This window comes from Callorhinus ursinus, unplaced genomic scaffold (assembly GCF_003265705.2).
Source record: "Callorhinus ursinus isolate GAN/ISIS: 27379988/994484 unplaced genomic scaffold, GSC_fseal_2.0 scaffold92, whole genome shotgun sequence".
NCBI classification, from domain to species: domain Eukaryota; kingdom Metazoa; phylum Chordata; class Mammalia; order Carnivora; family Otariidae; genus Callorhinus; species Callorhinus ursinus.
In genome coordinates, this window is record NW_027397154.1 from 2,441,129 (window position 1) to 2,460,684 (window position 19,556).

The following is a 19,556-nucleotide window of genomic DNA, read 5'->3' on the forward strand; positions in this document are numbered from 1 at the left end:
GAAGGAAACGGACGCCAGTGCGCCTCCCGGGGCTGCCACCACGGCTGCGGCGCGCGGGCCGGGGCCCGGCGGAACCTGAGCTGACTTGGTGGGCGGTTGGCTGGAGGTGTGAGCGGTAGGCTGCTAGGTTAGCTCGCCGTCGCAGCCGGCTGTCTGGTCGGCCGGTCCGCCTGCGCGCCCGGCCTGCCCTTTCCTGCCTTTTGCGTGGGTGCCCCCGCCGCCGCCGCCGCCGCCGCCGCCTCCCGCTCGCTGTCCAAAACAAAATGGCCGCCACGCCCGGAGCCGAGTGGGACCGGCTAAAATGGCGTCGACGCAATTACGCCAGGCGTCAGACCCGCGCCCAGCCGGGCGATGGGAGAAGGTGAGCGCGACGCCTGCGCGGGGTGCGGGGCGGAGCCCTGGGGAAAGGCGGGGCTTTAGCAAAGGTGGGGCCTGAGTTACACTCCGCCCCGGCCGCGGAGGGGCGAGGCCAGGGCTCGCGGTCGGTGGTCTTGCAGGTTGTCGGTCCAGGCAGGGTGGTTGTAACCGGGACCCCCGAGGGCAGTTTCGGTCTCGGGGAGAAGGATGTCGCGGCGCCCCGCCCCAGCCAAGGGCGACCGTCTACAACTCTGTACGCGGGATTTGCCTCGGTGCCTCTTTCCGAGAGCCCCTGGGCCCCGGTGCCGGACGCGGGCTCTCTCCGAGCCGTGAAGGGCCATAGGCGCCCCGGATCCTACGCCAGTCACCAATGCCTGTGCGTAGTTTTCTCGTCCCGAACATTGTGAAATCCCTATGGGGGGGTGTCTCTGTGTCCCTGCCCCCCCTTCCATGTCCTCCCCATTTGCCAGTCCCGTGCGCTTCGATGCAGACCTACACAGGATTTTTCTTATGCCTGGGTACACAATAAAAGTACTCAGATGTTTGAGGAATGAGTGAATGAACACATCCTCGACCCTTCTGCATATACGTGCATCATGATCCTTTCGTTTCTTCCTAGCATTCGCGCGTGTGTGTGTTTAATGGTCTGGCATCCTTCCTGGATTTTACCTGTGTGTGAGAGTAAGGGTCGTGTTTGTTTTGTGCACCGCTACATCCTCAGCTTCTACACAATGTTTAGCACATGGTAGGTCCTCAGTAAATATTCTTTGCAGACTGAAGGGAAATTCTTCTGTCTTTGCAGCTGGAACTTTGAACACCTACCTTCCTGGGCCTTGAGCATCCCTCAGCCAGGAAGATGTAATGTTCCCTTGACCTCTCTCCGAGTAAGATCCCTTCCCAAGTAAGGTGAATTGGGAGTGAGCAACCTTGATTTACTCACTCCCAGACCCCAAAGGAGACAGACAGCAGCTGGCCAGAGAAGAGCCTTTAATGAAAGATGAGTTGCAGGCTTGGCCCACTACTCTTGCGCCCTCGGTGGAGGGTGGGCAAGGGTAGGAGTGTAGGGAGGGAAAAGTGGGGTGAGGGGGAAGGGCGCTGCCCACTGGGGCTGTCTGCTCAGCTGTTCTCCCAGAAAAAGTTGTTGCAGGCTACTGTGAGGGCAGCCACCAGCACCACATACTCCTGGAAGTCTACCTCCCCATCTCCATTCTCGTCTAGCTCTTTCATCACCTTGTCCACAGCATCTGCGTCCTTCTGGGCCTGTGGTGGGAGGAGATGGAGAGGTGGGTTTATAGGGAGATGAATAGTACTGAATCAGGGGCAAGGGGGGTAGCTGATTGGGAAGAAGGAGGCAGAGATGAGCAAGAGGCAGAACTACATCTAATTATGGGACTGTTCTGAGTCCCTCCTTAAAACTAACACTGGTGGCCTCCTGTCACCTACAGAATAAACCCCTTAACAAGGCGGAGTAATAATCAACATCGATTACCATATGTTGAGTGCCTAGAGAAGCTTTACAGGGATTGTCTTGTAAAATTGTTAATTCTAACACAAATAGTATGAGGTAGGTTTCATTATTCACATACTAGAGAATAAACAAATTAACAGTTGGTGGTTAAATAACATGCCTAAGTCACACAGCTGGAAGGTGGCAGGGTCAGAATTGGAGCCCAGGCCTGATAAAACCTCAAAGCTGGTGCACTTTCTCCCGGCTTCTTTATTACAGGGCCCCTGTCAGCATTTGCAGCCTGCTTTTCCGCATCCTTCACTCTGGTCAAAACTACTGAGCATGCTCCATGTTCTTTCTTCCAGGCTTTTGTTCATGCAGATACCTCCTAATATGTCTACATTTATCCTAATAAAATTCCAGTGGAAATCCATGGCTCAAGTGCCACCTCTTTGGAGAAGCCCACTTCAGTCAGGTTAGTATTGTCCTGAAGTCCTTTCTGGCAATTCTGTTAAAGCTCTGCGTAGTTCCTAAGTGGCTGGCCCAAGGATTCATGGGGACGGGGATCTAAGTGCCTCTGAGCTTCCTGTCAGCAGACTGGGGCCTCTTTTGGGGGGCTCTCCTGAACGGATCACTTCCTGGTGTTCATGGTTTACTTCCATGTGTCAGTCTTTCCCTTCTAGACCGTGAGCCTTCTTTAATGATGCGTCTGCATGGGTCCTAACACTTAACAGGTGATTAACAAATTAGGGTATTTTGTCTTGAACCAAGAAAAATCGAGGAAAGAAGTCTGGAGAAGAAGAAGATGATTGGACTGAGTTGGGGTAGGGTGGGAAGATGGTAGGGAGGTCCCCAGTTGTTGTTCCTCCACCCCTTACCCATCCCACCCTGTACCCCCGCTCTGTGCTCACGTCCAGGAAGCCGGAGAGCTCAGTCTGCAGCAGTTCTTTTAGCTCCTTCTTGCTCAGCTTGTACTTGTCTCCCTCCTTGCCCGAGTGGGCATGGAACACATTGATGAGAGTCTCCATCGCTGTCTCCAGCTCAGAGCCCATCGCGCAGCTCACCTACCCACCCCCACCATGGAAGTAAGTTGGGGACCATGCTCAGTGTATCTAGGGTTGGGGGGAGGGGAGCCCTCAGACCTGGCCCCGGTCCTGCACCTGAAATCACCCTGAGAACAGAGCCACACTGCATTTTATCTCTCACTGAGACTTTGGGATGTGGGAACCCAAACAGGCCTAAATCCAGGCTTGTTCTCTGTGTCCCTCAATCCGTATCCCAGCCAGAGGGAGTCAGGGACTGGGGCCGTGGAGGTAGAGCAGCTGGAGCTGGGCTGGCTCTAGAGGCCTGCAGTGGCCTCTGCAGTGGCTCCTGGCTGCCTGGGTGGACACTAAGGAGGGCGGGGCAGGCAGGAGGGGTGGTCACAGGACACCGCCAAGCTTCCTCTGGCTCTATTTTTACCCTGCCCTGCCTGACTAGCGCAGCTAAGCTCTGCTGCTGCGGGTGGTGAGCTGCGTTCTCTACAGCCTTGACTCTGCTGTCTACCCCTAGCAAGGGGCCAGTCTGGTGCCCTCAGCCGGCCTGATGGAGAGAGTGGCAGCCAGAGTGGCCCAGGGCTTCGTGGGGATGGGGATCTAAGTGCCTCTGAGCTTCCTGTCAGCAGACTGGGGCCTCTTTTGGGCCTTCAACTCTGCTCTCTCCTGAACAGGTCACTTCGGTTTCCCTGGGGTGCACCTCCGTTGCCTCTAGTTTGGTTCCTCTTACTTCTCTGCAGAATCAGGCCTTCCATCAGGTGATGGTGGGAAGGGAGAGAGGAATGACCAAGCCTTTCCCCAGAGCCAGGGCTCCCAGCGAGAGGGAGAGGAGACCTCTGGGGCCTTGTCCCTGCTGCTGCCCCCTCCCTCGCCTCGGCCCAGCCTGGATGATGTGGGGACCGTGGTAGTGGGAGAATGGGTCTGATACATGCTGGGGGAGATAAAAGGCTGAGTATGTCCTCTGAATTCAAGGGGAGAGAAGAAAAGAAAAATGGAGGGTTTTGTTGGGGGAGAGGGAACTGCCAAGCCGGTGGGCCTCTTCCTTTTGGCCTTGGGACGGTCATCCCTCCACAGCCTCGGGGGGCAGCTCAGGTGTCTCAGATCAGGTGTCCTTGTGTTTCTCCAGGCCTGGGGCGCTGAACAATGGGCCCTGATCGAATGACCTTCCACCTCTACAATGGGAACCTCGTGAGTGTCACCTGAACTCTGGACACGAGAAGCAGTTGTCACAGAGACCTGGGGAGATGGAACCCCAGCCGGGACTGATGGAGGGGATAAGGGTGTTTGTGGGGGAGGGCTGTTGGTGGCTCAGTTATTGGCCACATCCAGGAGGGGCACTTAAGAGGTTGCCTGGAGCCCTTGAGCAACCTGGGATTTTATGTAGGGGCCTTTTGGAGAGTACTTTGGCAGGGAGGGGGCAGACAGGAAAACAAAGGGAAAGACTTGAAGGAAAGAAGAGTCTGGAAGTCTGAGCCAAGAAAGGGAGGAGAAAGGGAAGGCCACGTGGAAGGAAAGTTGGGGGTGGGTACAGTACCCTGATGCCCCCTCCTCTTGATCTCACGTGGTCCATGCTCTGCCACCCCCAGACTTCCCTGGGGCCTGAGCCCTTGGCAAGGCTGGGTGGTGGTGGGCGTGGGGACAGAAGCAACAGTTGCATTTGCTTTCTTATTCTTACCCACCTGGAAGCAAGGTGGGAGCTGGCTCCCTTCCCCAGCACCGGGAGATTGAGAGAGCCTCGGGAGGGCCCTCTGAGGGCTCTGTGGTAGGAGGGCTTGATCTCCTGGAAGCTTGGTGGCGGGGCTCCCCACTGGCTTCTTCATTCTCTGAGGGGTACCACAGACCTCCCTCTGACCTTCACTTGCTTCCCTGCACTACTGTCCAAACCTTGTCTCCCCCAAATCCCAAACTGCTGTCACTCAGACCCCTCCCAGACCCTCGGTGCAGCAGAATGCTATTGTCCCCAGGCTTTAGGAGCCCCGCTGAAGTCCCCTTTCCCCCAGGCTGGCCGCAGCAGAGACCTAGCACAGATGGGGCAGGATACTCACTGTCAGCCTGGACCTGAGGTGGGAGCAGGTTCTGGACAGACAGACGAGTCTGCAAATGTGGCTAAGGGAGCTGTGTGGGGAGACCTGTCTTCAGTCCTTCCCCCGCTGACCCCCCCCACTGGCTCCACCCCTTCACAGACAGACGCCCAGTGGGGCAAGGGGCCAAGAGTGGACAGAGGCGCCCTCTGTCTCCTGGGCCAGAACAGGCTGCCCTGTGTCTTCTTGCCCAGGCTCAGTTGCCTCCCCCCTCCCTGCTGGGCACCAGCAGGAAGAGGGGTGGGAAAGGTCCTGGGAGGGAGAGGCCTCGCCCCACCCCACCCCCAGCACTGGCCGGAAAGGGGAGGGTCCTGCCGAGGGGTCTCAGTGAGGGGACCTCTCAGTGAATCCCTTCATGAAATCTTCCTCCACGGGGGTCTCAGCGGGATTCCCCTCTGTGTGTGGGAACTCTTGGGGGTCTTGGGCTGCAGGGTCCTTTTCAGGATCTCATGCGGAAGGGCCCTCTGTGGTGCTTCTCAGACTGAGCTCCCGGGCAGGGCTCCCTCTCGGGCCTCTGGGATGCAGAGCACACCGGGGCGGCAGACGCCCGGTGCTCGGAGGGGCGTCTGTCCCGGAGGCGCCTTCCCGCCTGCCCCCTGCAGAGGGGCGCGCGTGGGCCGGGTCGGGCGGAGGGACCCGGGCACCCCGCCCGGCTGCTGGGGGGCGGGAGGCGGGTGAGAGGCGGGCCTGGGCGGTCTCCTCCCTCCGGCATCAAGGCAGAAGCTGGACACCTCCGGGCTGGGCTGGGGCTCCGCTCCCTCCTGCCCTCCGGCTCCTGCGCCCACCTCCCCCTGCCGCGGTGAGTCCCGTGCCCCCCACCCTGGGGGCCGGGCGCCTTCCCGCGCCTCGCCCCCACCACCCCCCGCCCCGGGCCTCCCGGGCATCTCCCCGAGCCAGCTCGGACTGGGGTTCGGGAGGCTTTGGGGGGGGCCGGCCGCTGTCCTCGTGGAGGGGAGTGGCTGGAAGGGGCTGGAGGAGTGGGCTCGGCCTTGTGCCCGCTGCCCCTGCGGGGCGGCGTCTCTGCGGCCTGACCGCAGGCTGACCGCAGCCGGCTGTTTGCCTGACTCCGGGCTTCTCTGCTGGGAAGAGCGGGCGGGAGCGTGTGGGCGGGCAGGGTCCCTGCACAAACAAGCTTTGGAGACAAGCAGCCTCATGACCCCTTGGGGCCGCGTGAGCCTCCAAGAAAGGGCCCTTGGGACTGAGGGCCACAGAGGGGCCCCTCCAAAGTACCTCCTCTCAGAGGGGTCTCCAAACCGAAGGGCCACCACCGAGGGATCCCTAAGGCACTGACACTTGGAAAGGACCACCAGGCTCAGACCTAGAGAGGATGGTGTTTCTGGAAGCAAACACCCCTTCCCCCACCTGCACTGAGCTGTTGTTTCCTGGGCCCTGCCCCAGGCTCCATCCCTGACCCCTCTCTCCTGGCCCATAATGCTTCTTCCAGGCAGGGACCTGAGGTGGCAATGCCAGGGCAGGGGCATTCTGGTCTATTGTAACTCTCCCTTTCTCTCCTTCCCTGTCCTACAGAGTCCTGATGGCAGCAGAGCCACTGACTGAGCTGGAGGCCGCCATTGAGACAGTGGTCACTACCTTCTTCACCTTTGCAGGGCAGGGGGGCCGGAAGGGTAGCCTCAGCATCGATGAGTTTAGGGAACTGGCCACTCAGCAGTTGCCTCACTTGCTCAAGGTAGGTGGGGGTCTCTGGGCCTGAGATTTTGGAAGACAGTGGCTGCGGGACACTGTGGGTGTGAAGTGATGTTTCCGGGCACAATAATGTGACCCCAGGTATGTGGTGGATAAGGGTGTGGGTAACTGCGTGTGTAGCTTGGTAACACTGTGTTGATGAGAGTACAAGTGTGTTATTGGACTTTGTACGCCCCTCAGACAGAGCTATTGGGTGCTTGTGTCTGCTCTGTGCCTCTCTGGTCTTCTCTCTCCACTACAGGAGTGGGCCCAAAGGTGGCTTCCAGGAGAGTCGTAGACCATCAGTGCTGGAAGGAGGCCAAGAGAAAACACAGACCAAACTCCTCACTTCACATGTATAGAAACTGAGGCCCAGCTGTAGAAAGGGGTTTGTCAAAAATAAAATCATAGCCCAGTTCATGGAGTGACAGAACCTCAGTGTAGGAGGGACCTGTAAGTAATCTTTGACTACTCACCCCCTCTGGCAAACCCCTCAATAATGTACCAGATAAGGTCATTCCTCCTCTCCTACTCGCTGGACAGAGTAGGAGTTTAGATTTCATCCACTACGAGTTGCCTAATCATAGCAGGCTGTTAAGTTTCTTTTATACCCTATCTGAGAATTCACAGGCACGTGAAAGTGTGTGGATATGGATTTAAAAACCCACAAACAAACAACAAACACGTCTTGGAAACTCAGTCTATCATATGCAAAATCCCGTATATCTGTAGACTTCTCAGACTTTTCCCTTCCTCTTCTCTCAGGAGACTTGAGACTCCGCCGGAGGTTCAACATTCCCTGTAGCCTTGCCACATAATGACTGGTTTTTCCTCCAAATCCAACTCCCTCTGGGCCTGGAAATGCAAGAAGTGACCTCTTAGCTTTTTGTCATTGCTTCCAGATCTTAGTTTCTTCTTCCTACTATGCAAAGCTCCTTGGAACCTGCCCCCCTTCAGCTCCTGCCTTCCTGTTTCTCATCACTGCTTTTGTCGGGGTCCTCAGTCTGCACACAGAAAATTCATCCAACACCTGGGCCTTTCAACTTCTTCAACCCCTTGCTTCCAAAGATTCTGTCCTGCTTCTGATCAGCCTACTCCTTTGTTCTTGCTTCAGATCTTGTCATTACCAAAATAATGTATCACCTCCAGAATCTCAGTTTCAAGCCTCCTTTTCCCTGGGTACCACCTCCTGCCATTCCAGTTCTGTTCCTCCACTCTAGCATTTCCTCGACTCCATGGGGACCGTCAGTCTCCTGACCCTGTCATGTTTTCTTTCCCATGTCAGCCCCTCGTGTCAGTTCTCTTCTCACTCAGCTGGGTTCTAAGGCTCAGCAACGCAATCAGTCCCTCAACTCCCTTGATTCTGTTTCTCCCTGTGCTGGTTGACAGAATCTCAGCCCAGGTTAAGTCCAATATTTCACCTCCATTAACTTGAGGGTTAAGTCTACCATTCTTTCTCAGATCCAAAATAAAGCAAAAATCTCCGTTCTCAAAGAAAAAAAAGAACAACAACCCAATCAATCATCTACGAACCATTCTGCCTCTGCACTTGTGTAGCTGAATCTGGCTTCAGGAAAAGGTGCTACCATGTTGACTTGTCCTGCTTTATAATTTTTATTATTATTATTTTTTCACTGAAGTGTAGTTGATACACAGTGTTGACTTGTTTCTCTTTAATTCTGGAACCACAGACCCCAAGGGGGCCCTTGGCACAGCCTGCCAGTTCTGCTCCATTTCCCAGTTTAGTTCATTCTCCACCTCTCTCAGATGACGGTGTCACAACTCTCCCTCTCCCCTCAAACCCCAGCCTCTCTTTCCACATTCTCCCTCTCACTGAGAATTTTCTAGAGAAAATTAAGAGCAATCAGGAGACTCCTGTGTGCTGTTCCCCCAAATCTAAGCAGAGCAGCATTTATGCTGCCTGCCTGTTACCTGCAGCCTCTGTCTCTGCCTGCAGCAGCCCCTCCTCTGCTGCTCAACCCCGTTCTTTCTCACCACTTAAAATCTGGACTCTTCAGTCCTAACTCCTCTCTCTGACATCGTCAATTTTCCCTCTTCACTGGATTGTTCTGATCGGTTTCCCAATATTCTGTAATATCTCCCATCTTAAAAAAAGGAAAAAAACAAAACAAAACCCAAAACAGACCTCTCTCTTGACTCTGTAAGTCCCTCCAGTCACATCTTCTATCTCTGCTCCCCTTTATAGCAAAACTCAAATGCAGCAAAGTTACTTACACTTATTTGCTCTCCTGGTCCAAAATGCTCACTCCTTAGGTATTGGCTAGTCTTACTCTCACTGAACTCAGATTTCTGCTCAAATGGCAAATCCTCAGCATTGCCTTCCTTCACCTCAGAATGCAAAGATCACCTTCCTTGTCCTCTATTCCTTTACCCCCTTTATTTTCTTTCACAACACACCCATCACAACCTGACTTGTGTACACACTTGCATGTTACCAAGAATGTAAGTCCCATGAAGGAAAGGAATATGCTCACTGTTTTATCTCCAACGCTTAGAGCAGCTATCAAGTGAGTGAAATTAAAAAAAAAAAAAAAGTTTAAAAAAAGAGTAAGAGTTGTTGAGTGAGTAAATGAATAAATGCATCTTAACTATTGTTCTACAAATACCTTTTTAAAAATGGAACCATGGGGCGCCTGGGTGGCTCAGTCTGTTAAGCAAGTGTGCCTTTGGCTCAGGTCATGATCCCAGGGTCCTGGGATCTGCCCGCTAAGGGCTCCCTGCCTTGCAGGAAGCCTGCTTCTCCCTCTCCCCGGCCTGCCACTCACCCTGCTTATGTGCATGTGTGCGTTCTCTCTCTCTCCCTCTGTCAAATAAATAAATAAAATCTTTAAAAAAATGGATACTTTCCTGTTTTAAGAAAATGATGCACTATACATATGGTATGTAGGTTAACACAAATTTATGTAGCTAAATTTCTATTGATGGATATTTCTCATACCAATTTTCTTTTGCAAACATTCTCGTTTACGTTTCTTTACATACTTGAGGAAAATATTTAGGGTAAACGTGTGGCAGTAGAAATATTAGGTCAAAAGCATGTTTGTTTTTCATTTTTATGGATATTGCCTCCCAAGCAAGGTTTCAAGGCCAACAGTGTATACAATTGCCTATTTCCCTGTGTCCTTGCCTAAATCGGGTCGTATCAGACTTGGTTTTTGCTAATCTGATATGTGAAACTGATCCCTTGTTCTGATTTACACTTCTTGAATTCTGATTGAAATGGAACATTAAAAAGTTTTTTTGAGGGGTGCCTGGGTGCCTCAGTCATTAAGCGTCTGCCTTTGGCTCAGGTCGTGGTCCCGGGGTCCTGGGATCGGGCCCCGCGTCGGGCTCCCTGCTCCGCAGGAAGCCTGCTTCTCCCTCTCCCACTCCCCCTGCTTGTGTTCCCTCTCTCGCTGTGTCTCTCTCTGTCAAATAAATAATTAAAATCTTTAAAAAAAAGTTTTTTTGATGGACATGTATAATCCTTTGTGAACTGCTTGCTTATTTCTTTTATTTAAGAGATTTTCTTTTTCATATTGATTTATTATAGCTCTTTATAGAAGAAAGAAATTTGCCTTGTGTCTGTTGTATGTGTTGAAAACATTTTCTCCTAACTTGTCCTTTGTCCTTTGACTTTATTTTTGGTAGTTTTTGCCATACAGAATATAAAAAATTTTCATGTAGTCAAATCTGTCAAACTTTTAGTGAATGGCTGCTGTGTTTTATGCCAAGTTTGGAAAGGTCTTTCTCCGTTTAATATATTAAAAAAAAACAATTTATTTTATTATTAAAATTTTGCTGCTGAAATACCACCTTTATTATTTATTCAATTCCCATATGTATTTTGGGTCTCTTTATTGGGTTTCATTAATGTGTTTATTATTTATTAACAATTTTATTTAATTATTGTAGTTTTAATATGCCTTAATTACCTGTAGGGTTGGTTTTCTTTCATTATTCTTATTTTTCAGAATTTTGTGGTGGATCCCACAGTTTGTTTTTCAAGAAGAATTTTAGAAACGTTTAATCATGTTAAAAAGAATCCTATAGAGGGACGCCTGGGTGGCTCAGTCAGAAGAGTGTGTGACTCTTGAACTCAGGGTTGTGAGTTTGAGCCCCATGTTGGGTGTAGAGGTTACTAAAAAAGAGTAAAATAAAATAAAACTTAAAAAAAAAAGAATCCTGTAGATATTTAATTAGGACCATATAAAATTATATTTCAGGGAAAATTGACATCTTTACACTATTGAGTCTTTCAAAAAAAAGGGTACATTTTTCTCTTCATGTTTTCTCATGTTCTTCAGTTCATTTTTCTTCACAAAAGCTCAATTGATTTCTTAATTTATGACTAAGTGCTTTATTTCATTTGTTACTATTTTTTTAAAAGATTTTATTTATTCATTTTACAGAGATCGAAAGAGAGAGTGCGCACGCGCAAACGCATAAGTAGGGGGAGCAGCAGAGGGAGAGGGAGAAGCAGGCTCTCTGCTGAGCAGGGAGGCCGATGCCGGACTCGATCCCGGGACTCCAGGATCATGACCTGAGCTGAAGGCAGTCGCTTAACCAACTGAGCCACCCAGGCGCCCTCTGAGCCTTAATTTCTTATCTGTGAAATAGACTTATAATGATACCTTCCTTGTTGGATTACATTTAGTCAATCAATATTTATTGAGCATCTACTATGTCCTGTCTTGACACTGTCTTAGGCTTTGGGTTACAGTGATGAACAGGCATCTGCTATGTGCCAGACATTCTCCCTGGCACCGGGGTTACAATGGTGAACAAGGTGGACAAGGTCCCTGTCATTCCAGCAGATTATGAAGTTAGATGAAGTAAGGCATGTCCTGTGTTTAGCGTAAGCCTTGGAACAGTCAGCACTATTAAGTGCTTACAATTGTTGAAATGTTAGTCATTGTCACTCTTGGTTTTTCCTAGGTATGCAATTATATAAGTGCTAATATAATAAGTGAATTTGCCTCTTCTTTCCTAATACTCATACCTTTTATTTCTTTCTCTTGATTAATTGTATGTTTTCCTCTCTCCCCATATGTTACACCGGACATCTTTGCCTTCCACTGACAGTGCTTATCCTGTTTTACAATTAAGCGTGATTGTGGGGGCGCCTGGGGGGCTCAATCGATTGAGTGTCTGCCTTCGGCTCAGGTCATGATCCCAGGGTCTTGGATTCGAGCCCCATGTCGGGATCCCTGCTTAGTGGGAGTCTGCTTCTCCCTCTGCCTCTCCGCCCACTTGCGGTTGCTCTCTCTCTCTCCCCCAAATAAATATAAAAAATCTTAACAAAAAAGAAAGAGGCATGATTGTGGCTTTTACAAAGGTCTTGCTTAGCTTTTCTATGAATTAGCTTTAGCTTTGTGCCCTCTGGATTTGGCATGTCTTCTCTGCCTTCATGAAAATATGATTCAAATATTGAGCATTAGGCTCTGCCTGCAGCACCCTTCTCTAGCTTGACATCGATCCATTGTTCAATAGGTTATGTTTTGGTTGTGATTGTTTATCTATAACAGATCCTTTGATCATGGGTCCAGTTTATGTATCCTTTGATTTCACAGGCCTGTCATGAGAGACTTTGTCAAGGACAAAATCAGATACCCCATGTCTTTGCCATTCCTCTGATCAACCAGGCTAATAACCAAACTGGAAAAAATGAGACTACGTTGGGGTTATGCAAAGGAGGAGCTTAGGGCTGCGAATTTCTCTAGCTTTCTGTGAAGGAGGAAGGTGGCCTGAGAAGGCTCTGAGGACCCAGAGTGGGTCCGTGCCTACATGGCTCCCCAAGTGTCCTGTGCTCTGAGGATGGCCAGAGTGGGTCCGTGCCTACGTGGGCCCCCCGAGCGTCCTGTGCTCTGAGGATGGCTAGAGTGGGTCCTTGAGCAAATCACAGGTGCAGTGGTATGCTGGAGCTTACCCTCCTGTGGGCGAGAGCCCATTGTTTGCATGGCTTCCCAGCTCTGTGTTCAGTGACACCATGTTTGTGGTTCATAATCAGCCGTGGTGGGAGTGTTTACACACCAGCAGACACTACAAGTCAGGTCCCCTACCTCCTGCCGCTGCCGCCATTGGAGCCCAGCCAGTGTGGAGAGGTTGTTAACTGCCCGACACCGTGGCAGCGCTGTCCTGGGGCCGCAGCGGGGCAGGTCCTATATGAAGAGAGTGGAGATTAGCAGTTCTTGCCTCTCTCCCTGTCTTGAGAACTCTCACTTCTAACCCCACCCTTTCCTTTGGTGTCTCCTCAGGATGTGGGCTCCTTAGATGAGAAGATGAAGAGCTTGGATGTGAATCAGGACTCCGAGCTCAAGTTCCACGAATACTGGAGACTGATAGGGTTGCTGGCCAAGGAGATCCGGAAGGAGAGGGCCCTGGAGATCCAGAAGAAGTAAAGCCCTGACCAGGATAGTGCTGGGCGGTGGTAGCCAGGCAGAACCCCACTCCCTCCAAAAAAAAGCCTCTTCCTTGAAACACAAATGTTTCTTATTCCCACCCTACCCCTCTTTTTTCTCTTGAGAGTAGACAGTGCATAAGTTCTGCCCTGAACCAAGAGTGGGTCCAAAAATTATGAGCTTTCGGGGCGCCTGGTTTGGCTCAGTTGGTTAAGCGTCTGCCTTTGGCTCAAGTCATGATCCCAGGGTCCTGGGATCGAGCCCTGTGTCGTCTCCCTGCTCTGCGGGGAGCCTGCTTCTCCCTCTCCCTCTGAAGCTCCCCCTGCTTGTGCTTTTTCTCTGTCAAATAAATAAATGTCTTAAAAAAATTATGTACTCTTTAAGGACCAGGAATGTTAGTCATCTTTGGATTCGACAGCATCTAGCACCAGGTCTTGTACGGGGTAGGTGCTCAGTAAGTAAATGGTTGATGAATGAGTATATGAAAGGAAGGAACAGATCTCTGGGGCAAGTGTAGTGAGTCCTGTTCTGCCAGGTGCCTCCTTAGCTCCCACTTTTCTTATTCCTGGGGTTTGTGTCATTGGATGATAAGGATAGCAGTGAACTTGCGTTGAGGGCTTGCTATGTGCCAGGCACAGTACTAAACACTTTTCCTGTGTTAAGTTAGTTAATTCTCACAGCCCTTTGAGGTAGGTACTATTTTTTTCCACATTTTTATTTAAATTCGAGTTAGTTAATAACATATGGTGTATTATTGATTTCAGGAGTAGACTTCAGTTCTCATTTGGACTTCCATACACCACCCAGTGCTCCTCACAGCAGGCGCCCTCCTTACTGCCTGTCCCCTGTCTAGCCCATCCCCGGCCCACTGCCCTCCAGGGAGGTGCTATTTTTAGATCCTATGTTAGAGATGAGGAGGCAGATTTTAGAGAGGCTGAGCTCTCAAAGACAAGAATAGGTGGAACTGGGTTGATGTTCCATAGCCTCTGTGAGGAGCTAGGATCATCTCTGGATGGGCAGCTTGGGAACACTAGGCCCTCCTCTCCTTCCTCCCTGCATAGCAGGGTTGAGGCAGAAGAATGGACACAAGGATCTGGTATGAAGACTGTGGGATGGACGGTGGTGCCCCTCTCCCCATCCTTCTTGGCTTGAGGGGCGTATGGTTTGCATTGCCCGCCACCAGAGGGAGCAGAGGCAGGGCAGCCCAGTGGGTGAGGCCTTCCGGCGGTTGTCACTGCCAGGGTCTGGTGTCCATTACTCCAGAGGGACATTTAGGCTGAGACAACCTCCCTACTACACACCAAAAAAGGGTCCTAGGTTGAGACCTTCCATCTAAGTGCCCTCAGACTGAGAGACCCTACAGGGACCCCCAGGCTGCAACTCTTTGAGGGGTCATTTGGCTGAAGACATTCCAGAGGGGATCTCACAGGGGGCTTCCCCACAGCGAGAGACTCTAGGAGGGTCCCCCAGACTGAGACTCCTCAGTGGGATCCAAGTTTGAGGCACTCTTGGAGAAACCCTCAGATTGAGCCCCTCAGGGGGTCCCCAGATTGAGACCCTCTGAGGAACAGGGATGATGAGACACTGTTGGGAGGGCCTTTTCATGGAGACACTTCTAGCAGTACAGGGGAGCCCTAGAAGGAGACACAGGGACGGGCTGGGAGGGGCGTGGGAGACATGCTCCTGACCTCAGAGTTCAGGCTTTGGGCCCCCCCCCGCCCCTCCTTGCCTTGACCCACACTAACTCGCCTGCCCTTCTCCCTTCCCCCTCCGCATCAGGTGAGGAGGTCCACTGGGGTCATTCCAGGCTTCCTGGGATGTCACCCTGGGCACTGGATTGGGGTGGGGGGGCGGTTAGGGAAGGCATGGCTTTCTGAGGGAGGGAGAAGCAGGCAGCCCAACCTGTTTGGAGGGGTAGTTAACTGCCAGGTAACCCATCTGGGTCTCTCTCACACATGTGCGTGCTGGCCGAGGGGAGCTGAAGGGGAGTCGGGACAACACTCAGTTGGGCCCCCTCTACCAGGCTGCCCTTCTGTGGCCCCTTCCCCACCTCTCAACCGTGGGGACTGCAGCTATGAGTGTCACCACCCAAACTGGCCCCGGTGGGAGGAGTATGAGTACGTGTGTGTGACATGGCAGAGTACAGAGTGGTCCCCGGGGACCTCTCTCAATTCACATGTCCCTCATTCCCTCTGGACCACAAGCCCTGCCTCGATCAGCCTCTGATTCTCCTTCTGAAAGCCCCTCCACTTCCCTGCCCTACAGTTCTTCCAGGATTTTCCTCCCGGGCTTGACCCCGCAGTGTTGCCAAGCCCCCACTCTTCCCTTCCCTTTCTCGGGCCTTGACTCTGCCTGCTGGTCTGGGGCCAGGGGCAATCCAGACCCAGCCCTTCATGGTCCCCTCCAGTGGCAGGGTGGGCGGGCTCTTGGAGCTCTGGCCAATGGAGGGTGGGGCCCACGCCCCTGGCTCACAGCCCAGACGACAGTAAGAGCAGGGGAGGCTTCGGGAGGAGGCCCAGCCCCCTGCCTTCCCTCCCTGCCCCCAGGTATAAGAGCTGAGCTCAGGTGCGCCAACTCCTCGCGTCCTGTCTCAGCAGCTCCCAGCAGGTAAGGAGACACAGCGCTTTTCAACTAAATGGGCTGCCCCCTGTCCAGCGGCAACACTTGGCTATTCTACCCTAGCCTGCCAGGAGAAGGGCTGGGAGCCAGGTCCTAGAGGCTGGGGGGGGTGTGTGTGTGTGTGCGCATGTGCAGAGCAGAGGTGAGTGGTGGGAAGAAGTAGGAGGACTGATCCAGGGTGAGGCCCTCTAGATGGGTGGGCCTGGGGGCTGTGACCTTGGCTCCTGCCTGGATCCTTCACAGGGACCGGGCCTCGTGTGGAGCTGGCCCCGACCTCCTGAGTGAGGCACAGAATATCTGGGGTACAGCCAGAGGGGATATTTGAGAAAGAAATGCTGAGCCCTCCCATCCCCTCCGTCTCCCTCCTTCTCTAGGCAGATCATGAGCCATCGGCTCCCCTGGAGCCAGCTGTAGGACAACACAACTCTCACCAGGACAAGCGCACCGGGCACCATGGGACAGTGTCGGTCAGCCAATGCTGAGGTGGGCCCATTCATGCCTGGCCTTTCTGTTCCCATGCTCCACTCCTCCACCTTGAGGGTCTGCGTCCCTACTGACTTCTGCCCCCTTGCCTTGGCCTTGCCTTGTACCCTAGACCTTGCCTGGAAGACCTAAACTCCTCTCTGGTGTCCACACAGGATGATGTGTCCACACCAGGAGCCCTCCTGGGAAGAGGTGTCTATGCCTCATGCTAGAACCCATCCTGCGTGGAGGCTGTCACTGACAGGGAGGAAGCCTTGCTTGGCCTGTGGCTCAGGGCAGAGGCCAGTGGGGGCAGGGGGCTAGATGCTGGGCTCTGGAGTGGGTGGGAGCCTCTGTGCCTTCCAGCTGTCTTCTGCCCCATTAGCCAGGGTGTTGTTGGGTGGGTGGAGCCTCCCTGATGTTGGTGATGTCCCCTGCCCTCAGGATGCGCAGGAATTCAGCAATGTGGAGAGGGCCATTGAGACCCTCATCAAGAACTTCCACCAGTACTCTGTGGAGGGTGGGAAGGAGACGCTGACCGCCTCCGAACTACAGGACCTGGTCACCCAGCAGCTGCCCCACCTCATGCCGGTACTGAGTGGGCCCCACCCCAGGCAGCACCCTGACTTCCCTAGCAAGGTCTCCAAGACCCCACCCACAGTGGCCCGGCCCCAGGCACTAACAACCCCTAGCCCTTCCCCTTGCCAGTGCCAGGTAGGCACAGGTCCTGCGTCCTGCCCCCGGGCAGGGTGGGGCAGGAAGACGGGAGGTTCTGCCTTGCTGAGCTGCGGTGTCTTCCCTCCCCTCAGAGCAACTGTGGGCTGGAAGAGAAAATTGCCAACTTGGGCAGCTGTAACGATTCTAAACTGGAGTTTGGGAGTTTCTGGGAGCTGATTGGAGAAGCAGCCAGGAGTGTGAAGCTGGAGAGCCCTGTCCGGGGCAGCTGAGAAACTTTTCCTGGAATTCTTGAGGGGATGTTGGGGTCTAGAAATAAAAGTCCTCTCCACCTGCACCACGTGACTCCCCCGTCTGCACCTGCCTCACCTCTGCAAGGTTCAAGTCCTCAGTGACCCTTCCCAGGGCTCTCTGTGCACTTCATCCCTGGGAGCGCCATGGAGCTACCGGGTCCAGGAGTCCCCCACCAGAGGGAGGCTCGGGGGTGGGTGGGGGCCGGGGTTAGGTGTGGTGAGATGCTGGAGGGGTGAGCGTGGTGAGAGGGCCAAGTAATTTGGTTCGGGGGGGGGGGTGGGGGGGGGGGCAGAGAGGAGGTGGGCTACCGGAAATGATTGGAAGGAAGGGGCTGGGAATGGGGCTGGGCATTTGTTACTAAGAAGGGTCTCTGAGAACCTACCCTTCCTAATCTCTTCCCCCACCCACACAGTAGCTGTCTGTCTGGTGCTGCACCTTCCTGCCTCCAGCTCTGCCCAGCCTCGTCCCAGGACTCTGTCCCTGGCCTAGGGCAGGGGACGAGAAAGAGCAGGCTGAGGGAGAGGCAGAGGAGGGTGTGACTTTGGGAGAGGACCAGCTGGGTGCTTGGGCATTTAAAGGATGATGGTTGTTTTGTATCATTTGATTAATAAAAAAATGGAAAAAGAAAAGATGTTGTCTTGACTGGACATCTACCCCCCACCTCGGTCCCCAGGTGATTTGGGGTGAATGGCAGAGTCCTTGGTGGCCCGGGACACGTGGGGCTGCGGTGGTTGCAGCGGGAGTGAGTGGGGGACTCACTTTTCCCCATGGATTTGGCTTGGAGGATGGGTCCCAGGCCCCAAGTTGGGAGACCTGGTTCTCTCTGAAGGATAGGCTTCTCTTTGCCCAGGGGCTGGTCCTCTGACAAGAGAGAGGCCACGTGTGCTCACCTGGGGAAGCGGTTATGGACCCAGGTGTGCTGGACCTTAGCTGACTGGCAGCAAGGGAGAGGCAGGGCTGAGAAACAGGCCGAGCAGCCTGGGTTTGCGCCCAGCTCTCCTACTGATTATCTCTGGAGCTTTGGGCATGCTCCCAGAGTGTCAGTTTCCTCATCTGTAAAATGGAGTCTCCATATCTCTCACAGATTTGTTAAGACGATAGTGGACACATCACATAAAGTCCTTAGAAGAGAGCCTGACACAGAGCAAGTGCCCAGAGCTGAAGTCTCCACTGGCCAATTCCCTTGGGTGTCCTGGGGAAGGGGTGGAGAGGTGTTTCCAGAAGAATCCTCTGCTGCACCTGACAGGTCCTAGGAATGGGTGTCAGCTCCTGGTGGTCGGAACGGGAGTCTGAAGGCCAGGGGCCAGGCTCTGCTGCGGCTTCTGACTGGGGCCCACAGAAATCAGGCATTACTCTTGAAATCCTAAGAGCAAAGAAGTTTCTGTGGCCAACCAGGCTGGCCTGGAATGCTCATTGAACTTGTCTGTTGGGGGACCCTGAAACTGGGCTCCCAGTGATCCAGGTGACAGCCCTTCCCTTTCTTCTCCACTGACTAGATTCTTTCTGCTCAGGCCCTGCAGGATGAGGAGGGTGGAGTGTGGGGGGGTGCCTGCTTCCACCACTCCCTTTGGGGTGGAGTGGAGGGGTGTTAAAAAAGGTGTGTATCCCTTTAACAAGGGCCCAACCCCAGGGCTAAGCCAAGAGGGAGCTCAGTCACTACCTCCCCACTGAGCCAGCTCAGCCAGGCACTGCTGAGGGAGTGGGACAGATTCTGGGAGCGAAGCGGGGAGGAGTCCTGGCCGAGCTGAGCGGGGGGTGGGGGGAGCAGCTTGGCAGTGCCAGAGCCCAGGCCCCAGAGCCCTGCTGGAGAGGAGACAGTCCGAGGAGGCAGGTGAGCACCCCCAGCCCATCCTGGGAGGTCTGGGGCTGCTGGAGAGGCCCTGCAAGCATTTGGGGCCAGGAGGAGGGGCAGTGAAGGGAGCCTGGAGCGGGGGGCCTGCTAGAGACTGGGCAGGAAGGTTCGGTTAATTGTTAATTTTCCCACAGGCTGGTTTGGGGTTGGAGATTTCTGGTGGGGCTGGGGGCTGGAGAGGCCTTCAGAGGCGTGGATGGGGTGGGGAGACCCCCCCTCCCTACCCCAGAGGCTGACGGGTCTCTTCTCCAGGGCCTGCGCCGCAAGGCAGAGTGCTCAGGAGCTTTGTCGCAGCTGCTCCAACCCTCCCTTAACAGAAAAAGGACAAACGCGTGTTGGTGGGGGTTGGGAGGTGGTCCGACCTGGACACAGGCCTCAACCAGCTTTGGGAACCGTGTCCTGGGAGAGGTGATGGGGTCCAGGAGGAACCAGGAAGGGCCCAGCGAGCCTGAGACCCCGAGGAGAGGAGACTTGTTTCCACTTCAGGACCCAGGCAGGTTGTGGCTTGACTGGCTTTGCTTGGCGGAGCCACCCGCACTGTTGGGGCCTTGCGGTGCCCAGCCCTGTAGGGTTGGGGGTGAGGGCAGGGGTGCTCCGAGAGGGAGCACTGCAAGTGCTGGTGGGCCGGGCTCAGCCTTACTTGCTGACTAG

General features: G+C 53.7%; 3 protein-coding genes across 10 annotated transcripts; 2 read left to right on the forward strand and 1 right to left on the reverse strand.

Annotated features, from left to right (window-relative positions):
• The first annotated feature begins 6 nt into the window (after positions 1–6).
• S100A13 (S100 calcium binding protein A13) lies at positions 7–13,374 on the forward strand. Of its 7 annotated transcripts, none has more exons than XM_073888689.1 (5): positions 7–361; positions 1,160–1,263; positions 2,170–2,279; positions 6,447–6,606; positions 12,860–13,374. In XM_073888689.1, the coding sequence occupies exons 4-5, from the start codon at positions 6,454–6,456 to the stop codon at positions 13,001–13,003; spliced, it is 297 nt and encodes a 98-aa protein (XP_073744790.1). In that variant the 5' UTR covers positions 7–361; positions 1,160–1,263; positions 2,170–2,279; positions 6,447–6,453; the 3' UTR covers positions 13,004–13,374. The 7 variants fall into 7 exon arrangements, with proteins under 7 accessions (XP_073744790.1, XP_073744788.1, XP_073744791.1 ...); XM_025858937.2 differs by lacking the exons at positions 7–361; positions 1,160–1,263; positions 2,170–2,279 and adding exons at positions 2,751–2,889; positions 3,579–3,730; positions 3,965–4,026; XM_073888690.1 differs by lacking the exons at positions 7–361; positions 1,160–1,263 and adding an exon at positions 494–733.
• Positions 1,328–2,856, reverse strand: S100A1 (S100 calcium binding protein A1). Its single transcript, XM_025858942.2, has 2 exons — positions 2,716–2,856; positions 1,328–1,617 (listed from the first exon to the last, which is right to left on the reverse strand). The coding sequence occupies exons 1-2, from the start codon at positions 2,854–2,856 to the stop codon at positions 1,474–1,476; spliced, it is 285 nt and encodes a 94-aa protein (XP_025714727.1). The 3' UTR covers positions 1,328–1,473.
• A 134-nt stretch (positions 13,375–13,508) lies between the features above and the next one.
• Positions 13,509–17,676, forward strand: S100A14 (S100 calcium binding protein A14). 2 transcript variants are annotated; one of them, XM_025858939.2, is made up of 4 exons: positions 13,509–15,610; positions 15,997–16,105; positions 16,529–16,675; positions 16,894–17,676. In XM_025858939.2, exons 2-4 carry the CDS (start codon positions 16,076–16,078, stop codon positions 17,029–17,031), a joined length of 315 nt encoding a protein of 104 aa, XP_025714724.1. In that variant the 5' UTR covers positions 13,509–15,610; positions 15,997–16,075; the 3' UTR covers positions 17,032–17,676. The 2 variants fall into 2 exon arrangements, with proteins under 2 accessions (XP_025714724.1, XP_073744786.1); XM_073888685.1 differs by lacking the exons at positions 13,509–15,610; positions 15,997–16,105 and having other exon boundaries at positions 16,406–16,675.
• The last annotated feature ends 1,880 nt before the right edge of the window (positions 17,677–19,556 follow it).

What these genes read in the sequence shown, in the direction of transcription:
- S100A13 (XM_073888687.1), top strand. Translation starts at nt 264, where the DNA reads ATGGCCGCCACGCCCGGAGCCGAGTGGGACCGGCTAAAATGGCGTCGA. An exon ending in CAGCCGGGCGATGGGAGAAG is followed by an intron (nt 362 to 6,446) that starts GTGAGCGCGACG and finishes CCTGTCCTACAG; the next exon opens with AGTCCTGATGGCAGCAGAGC. An exon ending in AGTTGCCTCACTTGCTCAAG is followed by an intron (nt 6,607 to 12,859) that starts GTAGGTGGGGGT and finishes GTGTCTCCTCAG; the next exon opens with GATGTGGGCTCCTTAGATGA.
- S100A1 (XM_025858942.2), bottom strand. Translation starts at nt 2,856, where the DNA reads ATGGGCTCTGAGCTGGAGACAGCGATGGAGACTCTCATCAATGTGTTC. An exon ending in AGCTCTCCGGCTTCCTGGAC is followed by an intron (nt 1,618 to 2,715) that starts GTGAGCACAGAG and finishes CTCCCACCACAG; the next exon opens with GCCCAGAAGGACGCAGATGC.
- S100A14 (XM_073888685.1), top strand. Translation starts at nt 16,409, where the DNA reads ATGCTGGGCTCTGGAGTGGGTGGGAGCCTCTGTGCCTTCCAGCTGTCT. An exon ending in AGCTGCCCCACCTCATGCCG is followed by an intron (nt 16,676 to 16,893) that starts GTACTGAGTGGG and finishes CCCTCCCCTCAG; the next exon opens with AGCAACTGTGGGCTGGAAGA.